Here is a 12,279-nt window from a genome sequence, read left to right on the forward strand (position 1 = left end):
GTAGATACCCAACATGTCAAACCTTAAATTTGAGTGTACCTGTGAAGTGGTAACAAATTCAGTACCCTATATTCTCCATAGACAACGCATTAAAAGCTCCCTATAGGTCATCAGTTTAGTGTTATGAAGGAGGTCTGGTGCTAGAATTATTGCTCTCATTCCGGCGTGCATGGCAATATGTAACATGTGTATCGCAATCGACAGTTTCAGCAGTAGGGGCCCTACCACGTGCGTTTACATTTGTACATGTGTATGAGATGGTATGTGGAGGTGGGGGGCCTCAATGGTTTTTTTTTTTGGGGGGGGGGATTTTATGTGCTTGGGTGTAACTTACATTTTTTAAATAAAATAAAATGTTTTTTTTTTACTTTAACTTTTTTTCCCATCACATAGGGGACAAAAGGTCCCCTATGTGATGATTTTTTTGGTGACAGGCTCTCTTTAATGAGACATCTAAAGACCCTGGATGTCTCCTCTGTGCTCCACTGAATGTAATGCAATGCACTTCGCACTGCATTACCTTCTTTCCCAGCCTTGACAGGGGAAACTGTCAATTGGGACCTGGAAGTGACATCACACGTCACTACTGGGTCAGAGAAGAAAAGGAATCCACTCTCCTCCCTCCCCTCTTCCCGGTGATATCTGCCATGCCAATCTCCGGCTTGCAGATGGGCAAGTGGAGCCCAGGATACGTGGGGGGGGGCTTCGGCAGGAGTATGAAACATTCAGGCAGGAGTCCAGGCGCCAGGACAAGATTTCTTGTCACCATGGCGACCTGGCGCCTGGGGTTTGTCAAGCCCTGACTTAGGAATTGTTTGAACTGTGTGAATGGCTCCAAAAATATGTCTAGATTATCTTCTTTGTCATTGCAATAATGGCAAGATTTTTTTTTTAACAGACAACACAACTGATCTGATCTGCAGCTATAAAAATGTTTGATCGAGGTTAATCATAAGTAAAAGTAGATTCACTATCTACTGGATGCAAGGGTGTATTTGCTTTTTCCACCAGTGACCATGTTTGTTTATTCAATACAATATGTGCATGAGCTCAATAGTCAACAGGCTTCCAATAGAAATGAATGGGAATTCTACTGCACATGCACTGACTGGCCAGGACATTTTCTGTGAAGTGACCATGTAGCACCTACAGTAAATGCCCCACAGCAAATATCTGCTTTTTATCATGGGTAGGAAGGGGGTCCCGCTATATTTTTAAAGAATATCTGCATTAGAAGTACAGTTATCCCTTAAGTAAGACTATCCTCATTTGTAACAATGTCCAAAAGAGATATCAGATGCCTATCATATGTTAGGAGCTATTCATGCAAGCCTGTTTCAATCCAGATATTTTAATGCCTAAGAATGTTTGCATACACATGAAATATGTATATTTTATGCTTAGGAATTCAACACTAAATCACAATTGATTGTAAGTGTCTATTTTGTTTTAGTTGGTTGTACAGTGCAGACAAGGTAAGTCCATAGAGTTATAGCTCTAAACCTGAGCACAATGGGAATTTCCATAACTCACAACAAGGTAATATGTAATAGTGGTGACAGGTTATACCCGGTGCTGGGCTGTTGGTTAAACACAATAAAGCATGACTGTTCACTGGGTTTTGCAAAGTTGTCAACTTTTCCTGTTTTATTAGTATATCCTAGTTTGTGTTTTATTAGCTAAAACGTTATTTGTATTTAATTACAGAACTTATGCGACTTTCAGGACAAGCCGCACAGCCAGTCTCCATTCCCACCTCAAGTCGTCCAAACCCCATGAATCCATTTCCTCCAACAGATCCAAATAACCCTTATGCAAGAATTGCTACCATGTCAAACACTTATCAAAATGCTTCTTCCACCTATGCTGGCTCTAACCACTCAGATTACTTTCATGCTCCACCAAACTCTGCAGTCTCTTGTGCCTCCACCCCAGTAAACCCTTACCCAGGATCCTTAAATCAAAGTAGCCCTTGTCCCCAATATCCATGTAATGGTAATATTCCTTTGGAAAACTGCCCACCTTATCTAAATCATTATCCTTCACATCCACAGCATATGTTTTACAAGTTTAAGAATCAAGAACCAGCATCTAATCTTAATATGCCTCCAGTTCAGTCCTTATACCAGCAGAAGTTTGCTAATGGTAAAGCCGCCTACGGTCAAAATTATATGAATTATGGAAGCCAAAGCATGCAAGCTGAGGATTTCAATAGCTGCAATTCTAAACCAAACTCTCACCCTATGGGATCATTTAACCCTTACTCTGTGCATCAATCGGATAATCACATAATGGGTGCAGTCTCAAAATCAAAACATAATCTTGGTTCCCCGGACTACCCCCCTCTAAACAGGAATGGTGATTACCCTCCACACTCTTTCCTGGGTCATGAAAGCAATGCATCCACAGAAGGCAGGGCTGGCCCTCTGCAGCTCCATAGTAAGAACAATGACATGCATTTACATGCAATGAATGGAATGCCTGAAGTGTATCCTGGTCTTAATCATGACAGGACTAACCTTGGAGGACTTGGTAGACCAAATGGTGCTAATGTTCAGGAAAAGCTACCACAGACCTCAACTCCTGTGAAAGAAGAGCCAGAAGAAGTATGGTCAGACAGCGAGCAGAGCTTTCTTGATCCTGACATAGGAGGAGTGGCAGTAGCCCCAACTCATGGGTCAATTCTCATTGAATGTGCAAAGCGTGAACTTCACGCTACAACTCCATTAAAAAATCCCAATAGGAATCATCCTACTAGGATTTCATTAGTATTTTATCAGCATAAAAGTATGAATGAGCCAAAGCATGGCTTGGCATTGTGGGAAGCAAAGATGGCGGGTAAAGCCAGGGAAAAAGAAGAGGACTGTGAAAAATATGGTCCAGACTATGTTGCCCCAAAATCCTACAATAAAAAAGTGAAACGTGAACCCGTTGAACCAACCCATGAACCTGCTGAACCATCCTATTTACGATTCATCAAATCGCTCACACAGAGGACAATGGCAATGACCACAGACTCACAAGTCACCACATCTACATACGCCTTAACACAGGTTACAGGTCCTTACAACAGATATATCTAATCTGTTTCTTTACCTCATGAACATCAGAGTGGTGCATCATTTTCCCATAGGCTAGTTGTGGTTGTTTGGAATGTGGCAGAGAAGTTACAGTATTCAAGTAATCAGTTATGTTACCCTTTGGGCAAGAATACCAGCAAAAACTAGACATGGTATCCTCACCATCACTCTCTTCTTTGACTCATATTTGGTCACAGAACATGTCAAAGAGGAGGGCACTATCATCCTATGCAATGGCGTTCCATTCAAACACAAGTTTTATTGGATGAAGCATAATAGTATTTTGTATTGTTCTCCTTATAACATCTTATATCTGTGACCACTTTTGTAAAACAGATATGTTTAGTTAGGAGCCAGAGATATACTTGCTTAGTGTTACAACATCAGGAATCTTACAAAGACCTTGTGGTGCTGACTTCCAAGTTCCTAATGTGCTAAATGATACTGGAATCACAACTTTTTAACCTAGGCTATATAATCGTAATAATGACCTCCAATATTCTGAAGTAGTATAGATTCACAGATCACTATATATTTAATTGAAACACTGAAACTAATGGGACATTCAGAAAAATGGTGCTATCATGTGTGTCTATTAATAATGCCTTCACAACACGTACAGTTCAGTGATTATACATGAAATATTAAGTGATTCATTTTTAATTTTCAACAAAAGTACACTTTTAAATGCCATTTTAAAGTAAAGTTGTTTTTATATTTGTCCTTTTAAATAGTAATTTACAGTTTAAATAGTAATGAGCCTAGTATGTAAACCACCTTTTTGCATTGCATATTGATTTATATATACTTTTTTTTTGTTTGCACTATTGGTAAATGAGCAGGTATGTAAAATAAAGTATACTTTTTGTTGACCTGGGCCAAACAATGATATAAAACATGTCCCATATATTAAATAGATGAAATATTATCAGCCATGAATTGTTTTTGGACCTGCATTTCTCTGCATAATTATAGCCTTTATTGCTAATACCTATAAAACAAATGTTAGGAGTTGAAATATGGTCCCTAATATTTATTTTCCTCTGAAAAAATGAAGAACAAATAGTTCTGATGAAATATTATGTAGGCAGTTCTTTATGTGTTAACCTTAAGAGAATAACATTTAGGGCACATTCACACCTACAGTGGGGATGGAAAGTATTCAGACCCCCTTAAATTTTTCACTCTTTGTTATATTGCAGCCATTTGCTAAAATCATTTAAGTTCATTTTTTTCCTCATTAATGTACACACAGCACCCCATATTGACAGAAAAACACAGAATTGTTGACATTTTTGCAGATTTATTAAAAAAGAAAAACTGAAATATCACATGGTCCTAAGTATTCAGACCCTTTGCTGTGACACTCATATATTTAACTCAGGTGCTGTCCATTTCTTCTGATCATCCTTGAGATGGTTCTACACCTTCATTTGAGTCCAGCTGTGTTTGATTATACTGATTGGACTTGATTAGGAAAGCTACACACCTGTCTATATAAGACTTTACAGCTCACAGTGCATGTCAGAGCAAATGAGAATCATGAGGTCAAAGGAACTGCCTGAAGAGCTCAGAGACAGAATTGTGGCAAGGCACAGATCTGGCCAAGGTTACAAAAAACTTCTGCTGCACTTAAGGTTCCTAAGAGCACAGTGGCCTCCATAATCCTTAAATGGAAGACGTTTGGGATGACCAGAACCCTTCCTAGAGCTGGCCGTCCGGCCAAACTGAGCTATCGGGGGAGAAGAGCCTTGGTGAGAAAGGTAAAGAAGAATCCAAAGATCACTGTGGCTGAGCACCAGAGATGTCGGGAGATGGGAGAAAGTTGTAGAAAGTCAAACATCACTGCAGCCCTCCACCAGTCGGGGTTTTATGGCAGAGTGGCTCGACGGAAGCCTCTCCTCAGTGCAAGACACATGAAAGCCTGCATGGAGTTTGCTAAAAAACACCTGAAGGACTCCAAGATGGTGAAAAATAAGATTCTTTGATCTGATGAGACCAAGATAGAACTTTTTTACCTTAATTCTAAGTGGTATGTGTGGAGAAAACCAGGCACTGCTCATCACCTGTCCAATACAGTCCCATCAGTGAAGCATGGTGGTGTCAGAATCATGCTGTGGGGGTGTTTTTCAGCTGCAGGGACAGGATGACTGGTTGCAATCGAGGGAAAGATGAATGCGTCCAAGTACAGGGATATCCTGGATGAAAACCTTCTCCAGAGTGCTCAGGACCTCAGACTGGGCCGAAGGTGTACCTTCCAACAAGACAATGACCCTAAGCACACAGCTAAAATAAGGAGTGGCTTCACAACAACTCCGTGACTGTTCTTGAATGGCCCAGCCAGAGCCCTGACTTAAACCCAATTGAGCATCTCTGGTGAGACCTAATGGCTGTCCACCAACGTTTACCATCCAGCCTGACAGAACTGGAGAGGATCTGCAAGGAGGAATGGCAGAGGATCCCCAAATCCAGGTGTGAAAAACGTGTTGCATCTTTCCCAAAAAGACTCATGGCTGTATTAGATCAAAAGGGTGCTTCTACTAAATACTGAGCAAAGGGTCTGAATACTTAGGACCATGTGATATTTCAGTTTTTGTCTTTTAATAAATCTGCAAAAATGTCAACAATTCTGTGTTTTTCTGTCAATATGGGGTGCTGTGTGTACATTAATGAGGAAAAAGTGAACTTTAATGATTTTAGCAAATAGCTGCAATATAACAAAGAGTGAAACATTTAAGGGGGTCTGAATACTTTCCGTCCCCACTGTATGTATTTTTGCAGTTGCACTTCAGGGCTTTAAGGCAATGCACTGTAGCATAATGCACTACGATGCATTCTTGTGTGCTTCGTTGCTGAAAATAGTGCATATCCATTTTTGTCCTTTCTGGAGCATTGGCAACCCATCTGAATGAATTAGCCTTCACACAACACACCAGAATGGAAAGGTGTAAATGGGCCCTAACTTTGCCACTAGAAACATTCTTTTATCTTTATACCCAGACAAGGCAGACAATTACCAGGGCAAGTGCAGAACATTAGCAAATAGATTTTGACTCCACTTGAGGAACAAGTGTTGGCCATGTTAAGAGAGAAATTATGATCCATAAAAATCTCTAGGGGAACTGATATTATATGTACAGAAGGCATTGAGAGCCATTTCTTTTGTTATGTAAATGGTTCCTCAACATATGCAAATTTTACATGATAAGGCCCCAAGTTACAAACACCTTTGTTAACAGTTAAATGACACATGCACATTAATCTATTTCAAAAGATAACTACTGTCATAAAGGGACCTATTTAGCACAGGGGCAGAAAATTAACTTGATATATTTACATTTTTTTTATACAACCTTGTGCATATCATTGTTTTGCTCTAGCTATGCAACAAAGCAACTTTATTAATTATACCTCAAGTAAATGAGGAGGATTTTAAACAACATAATAATACTTAGTATTATTATTTATAGTATCCATTATTTATTGTTATTTAAAATACTTATCAGCACTGATAGTTCTACCTCAGTCTGCTTGGCTTTCACCATCTATCACATCCATTGGTAACGGATACATTCAGTAAAATAAAATTGGACTCATTTATAAAGACAAGAAAAAAATGAGTGTGTTGCTCATAGAAAAAAAAGCAAACACCATTGTTGTGCCTTCCCTTTTATGATTGAGTACATTGGTGACACAATACAGAATAGTACTTCATAGAGGGCTTGGCAGCACAGTGGAAGCTTGGGTCAAGAAAGAGCTACATAAAGGTATTTTCCATAACAATAAATAGCAGCATTACCGTTGATTTGCAAAATCAAATATCGTATGAATTATTGCATTGGTGTACATCAACTAATAATTTTTGTTGCTTCCATGCGGACTTAAATCTATTGAATTATATATATATATATATATAGATTTCCTAATCATGTACTGTCCTAAATATCCAGTCCACAATCTGCAGAGACATAAAGGTAGTGTCCTCTTTCAGAAGAATCCTATTATTGTAATTATTGAAGCTGTTACACCCGTATGAATGTTCTAAATATCCAACTGTTCCAATAGGACTAATCAGCTGCCATATTTGAAAAGCTTTTCCTTTGAGTCTTTTATTTTAGTGTACATAATCCATCTTCTGCCTGAAATGGATGGTGGACTTAATGGATAGGTGAATAATCCTGGTGGATCAAATGTGGATGTTTAGAAATGAAAAAAAGTATGCACACATATAAAGAATACCTTCAATATTGTTACTGTTAGCTGAAATGCATTTTTTTGGCCTTCTTGGGAGAATATTTGTTCTTATATACTAATGCTGCAATTGCAGGGTATAGTAATTTGTATCCTTATAGCTAGAGTGGTGGAAATTTTTATTGCCTGCCAAAGTTTTTTTTTTTCATTATTTCATTTATGAGGTTTTTTATTGTGACGCAGTTTACATATAAGCAGAATAAGCTTTGCATATCTAGGACTGGATATATATAGAAGACAAGTGGTTATAACTGGGAGGAAAACATAATCAAAGGATAACTTTACAAGATTAAGTAGTGACTGGAGTTGTATTAGCTAGACAAAATGGCGGACCCTTCTCTTATCGTCCTTTTCGCACCTGGAAAGGTCTTGAAGCTCTGCACATTCTCTGTTTTCTTACTGATATCTCTAAGAAACCAATGACTACCACAGGTTGATATGAGGAATCTAGCCATTTTATTTAGCATAAAGCCAACCAGTTATACAGATTTAGATGTGGTAAAGATGTTTGTTAAAGTACTACCATTACCTGCTAAAAGTGGAGGCAGCTGTTTTGTATGCTGATCAATTATTTGCAGGAAAACTGCTAATGAATTAATAAAAATTAGGAAGATAATGAACAATGTAACCAGTTCCCCCCTTTGGTGCTTACAGAATTAACCTGGTGCATATCTGTTCAGACAAAATAATAGTTGTCCACCTTGTGTGCAGTTATTTTTCACCATACTGTTCAATTGTGACTAGAGGCTTAGTGCCCTGTTAAACAAACCTGGACCGAAGTCCAATACACACCAGATGCAGCAGTCATGCTTGCTTGTGTGAAACTGCACTTATTGTATCCCAGTCGAAGTCTGAGTTTAAAAGAAATCTGCCATGAGAAAAATACGAAGGCTGTCATTACTGACCTCTGCTTCTGAAGATGCTAAAAGCCTTGCTGTCATGATGACCGTCTGACTTAAATCAATGTCCTGGAACAAGCTTTCACCAGCTTTCCCAATCTTTTTTGAAGGTTAGTAATGGCAGCTCCATGTTTTTCTCATAAAAGGTTTTAAATATTACTTGAAAAAAGTGTAGTTAAAACTCCCTACAATGGAAAATTCTTCATACTTACCTCTCAGGGAGGAAACAGGTATGTTCTTTGCACTGTTGGAGTTCTACAGCCTCTAGCAAAATATTCACATCCAACAGACTTCCAGGTGGGTTGGATGCTTGATCCCCCCACTTTGCACTTTGGTTTCTCCCCCCATCCCTTTCCTCACTACTGTATAATGTAGTGATGTAGAGGCCATTGGGAAAAATTGGATTAAGTGGCAGGGGCCGCAGGCATCCAAAACTCCTAAAAGTGTCAGATGCTGAGAATTCTTCTAGAGCCTGTAGTCTTTCCACTCACCAAAGAAGTAAGCTAGAAGAGTCTTATTTTGCAAGGAGCTTTTATCAGAATTGTTTTTCTTTCAGGCAACAGAATCACATTAGGTAAAGATTGGACCTCTTTGAGGTCTATATGACTGCAGTTGTCAGTACACTTGGGCTGCCTTGCATTCAGTGAACTCATCCAATAAAATGCATGTGGCACATGGAATGCATTTAGCTACCTAACAGATGGTTATTTAATGCTATGTAAACTGAAAACATATAGTTTCTATTGCGCTAGCAATATCTTTACTTCAGATTAATCTTAATCAAATACATCTGTTAATATGCCCTCTTATATGTATGTATGCTAGCAACCATATTTACCAGAAAACTTTTTAAGATGTGGGCAACTTTTGTGTAGTTTGACAGATAAAAGGTACGTTATACTCTCTGTTGACAATAGTATGATAAGTAAAATGGAAAATGGCCCCTAACATAAAGGTCTTTTTAATACTTGTTTTATTTACTGCCCTTTTTTCTGTATCTTCAATTTCCTTCTAAAAAGAAAGATTTTGGTGCTTATCTCAATGATTCAAACAGACTGCGAAACAGCATAGACCCTAGTTCGTGAACAAGTGCGGTTAGAGATACTTTTTAAGTAATTGTTACACGCCAGTCCTTTACCATTGCACTTAACTGGCATGACCATTGATGGTGAATACAAACAATTGCCTTGTCGGGCTGCAAACCTTTCTTTATTACATGGGAAGGCAGCATAGGCAGCGTGCTCATTCTTTACTCCAGACTGTGCTACACTTGTTGTGTAGCTGAAAAATTAGGCAGCTGTCATGTTATAGTTATTTTAGATTCATGAATTTGTAGAAGAAAATGAAAAGAAACTATCAGTCAAGACCTGTACAGTGAAACAAATAAAAAGATCTATTTTTTTAGTTTTTTTTCTTCTTTTAGTACTGTATATAAATATATATATATATCTTTTTTTTCCTTTTACATAAACATTCATGAAACAAGTCTTGGTAATAGTTTGGGCTATTTATGACGGTGCTACTCAACCTACTACCAGTTAATACAATGTGAGATAAAGATACAGGATAGGTCTGAATTAGGGTCCTATATGTCATTTACCTCAGCACTAGTTTGGCAGTAGGACATTGAGCATGGAGTGGAAGAGTATTACATGGCATACCATCAGTGTATCCCAACCTCCTATGTGAGATAAACTAATCAAAACAACGAAAATTAAATGACAGCTCTTCTTAATATTACTTGATATCTTAACAAGTATAACTTGAACTTCAGTCTTTTCTTCTAAAAATTCAGGGATATTTCAGCTTGCATTCTTTTCATGCCAATTGGTCATGTTTCTGTAAGGCTCTCATAGGCTGTATTGTGTTTCGTTCTTCTCCTGTTTTCCAGAGCATAAGGCTTTTTTTTTTTTTTTTTATCCCAGTTTTCATTTTACTCCTTTATGTAGTAACACATTGTAACTGAAACTAATTGTGTAAATGTGCTGGCTATTTGTTTTCTTCAAACTGTAAAATATGTAAAGCTTAAAATGTTTTAAGTGAAAGTTGAATGCACTGAGCTAAATTAAAGGGACAAATTGTAAGGCAGGGGTTTGGCAAGTGACAGTCTTAGGGGCTTATGCACCAAAACGCATCTCTGGTTAATGCAATCTTTAACTGCTGTTGCCATGGTTTTAGCAAAGTGTGCCACATTGTAGCACTTGGTAATTTATTTATATAAATAAAAGATAATATGTGGTGAGCTCCTGCATTCTCAATAATTTTGAGCAGAAGCAGGTAAACTGTGGCACCGACGTGACTCTTAAGTGCATTTCCTACAGCGTTCAGGGTCATATGCTAACTGACCTGGGACATGAACATATTCTACTAAGAGGCAGTAGTTTTCTCTGGAAGATTTAATGTCAGTGCTCACTGTCACTTGTTCTGGGCTAAACATACCCATGGACAATTCAGATAAGGTCCAAAATGCATTTATTGCAACCAAAGCATAAGTAAGTATTAAAACCTGTGTCAACCAGATTGATCTCACGCTAACCTGGAATATGTTTTTATGCACTGTACATGTGAAATCTAAATTCAGTGCTCAAATGGAACATGCCTTCATTATCATAGCTGCACTATTCTGTGCTCCTACCCCTAGGGTATAGTATATAAGTGTTGACCACAAAGACAAATTCAACTTTGTTCAAAATGATGTGTTAAGTAACACTTTGGAGACTGCTTGACGCATCTTAGACACGGCTTAAATGTTTAAGTGCAAAAAAGTGCCACCAACAGTCACCAAATTGTCAGTTAGTACTAATATACTACCAGAGCAAATATCTCTATGGTGGACAATGCATAACAGCAGCATTTAAACTGGAGCAGGGGCAGAGAGAACAGTCATTAGCAGAACTCCCAATGGTTCGCCTACATGGGAGATTTGTATTAATTTATTAGCATGTGATTATCTTTATTGGCAGTGGCCTCATTTTTAATGAGTTAAAACCATTGTGTTCCAAATGTAATTTAAAGGTTAGTATTATGCTACTAAGCAGATAAAATATCCTGTTTAGCCAATGTCAAATGATGGATGAGCTTCATTTACCATTATTGAATGGTTAACATGAAAACTACGGTTGAGTCACAGGTTGTCTGTCCCTCATCTAGATGATTAATTTAGAATTAAGACTGGAGGTGCATCTTGCTAGAATGTACTTCAGTGCACAGCATCCTTTAGTGTTGATTCTCATTTCCATTTTTTCAACTTTTCAGATTTAATTCAGTAGGTACATGTATCACTGGGCTTCCTCCACCATTATTCACAATGTCCAAATCCCTTTTCACAAATTGTCATACTGTGCAATATATCTCCAATTTGGTTTATGTCTAGTTCCCATTTCAGTTACCTGGGAACTTTTCTTATTTTTTTTTTCTACCAGTCACATACTGTATATATGTATATGAACTTTTTTTATGATCATTGTGCCTGTGCACATTATTATACTTTTTTTTCTTTTTTTTTTGTAATATTGTGTTTTGTTTAATACAAGTAAGTTTTTGTTATGTAAAATGATGGTATTTCAAAAAGAGGCAAAAGACTTTTAACCCACATGATTTAGCTACAAAGAGGGTGTTTTGCCTCATGAAGAGACAAACATAATGCTTATGTTGATATCATTCATGTGACTTTTTATTACTGTTATTTTATTTAAAAACTAAAAAAACAAAACAACACCGCGCACCACCATTTGCCAAACTGCTTGCAAAAGAGAAAATTGGCAAAAAGCAAGGTTGGCTTAAGAGATCAGCAAATAGTGTAAAGTCTGTAATTTGGTGTACAGATGTAAACATGGTAGAAAGCAGCCTTGAACTGCTAGAATAGGATTTGTGAGGCTGACTATAGCCATACTTGAAAATGCTTTGAGTGTTGTCAACTTTACTTGAATGAACCTTTTCATCTTGATAGGTGCACAGTAGTGTGGTCACTTCTAAAAGCTAATAGTTAATGTTTATAGGACATCATGCAGTTTGACACTAAAGTAATGAAATTATGTGTGCATTTTTTC

General features: G+C 37.7%; 1 protein-coding gene across 1 annotated transcript in view; it reads left to right on the top strand.

Annotated features, from left to right (window-relative positions):
- Nucleotides 1–4,323, top strand: part of TET2 (tet methylcytosine dioxygenase 2) — a 130,124-nt gene extending 125,801 nt beyond the window's left edge. Inside the window, exon 10 of the mRNA XM_073601827.1 lies at nucleotides 1,708–4,323. Within this exon, the coding sequence (XP_073457928.1) occupies nucleotides 1,708–3,083 (1,376 nt within the window). The 3' untranslated portion in view covers nucleotides 3,084–4,323. The remainder of the gene's footprint in view (nucleotides 1–1,707) is intronic.
- Nucleotides 4,324–12,279: the final 7,956 nt, after the last annotated feature.

Source organism: Aquarana catesbeiana, linkage group LG01, assembly GCF_042186555.1.
Source record: "Aquarana catesbeiana isolate 2022-GZ linkage group LG01, ASM4218655v1, whole genome shotgun sequence".
Taxonomy (NCBI): Eukaryota; Metazoa; Chordata; class Amphibia; order Anura; family Ranidae; genus Aquarana; species Aquarana catesbeiana.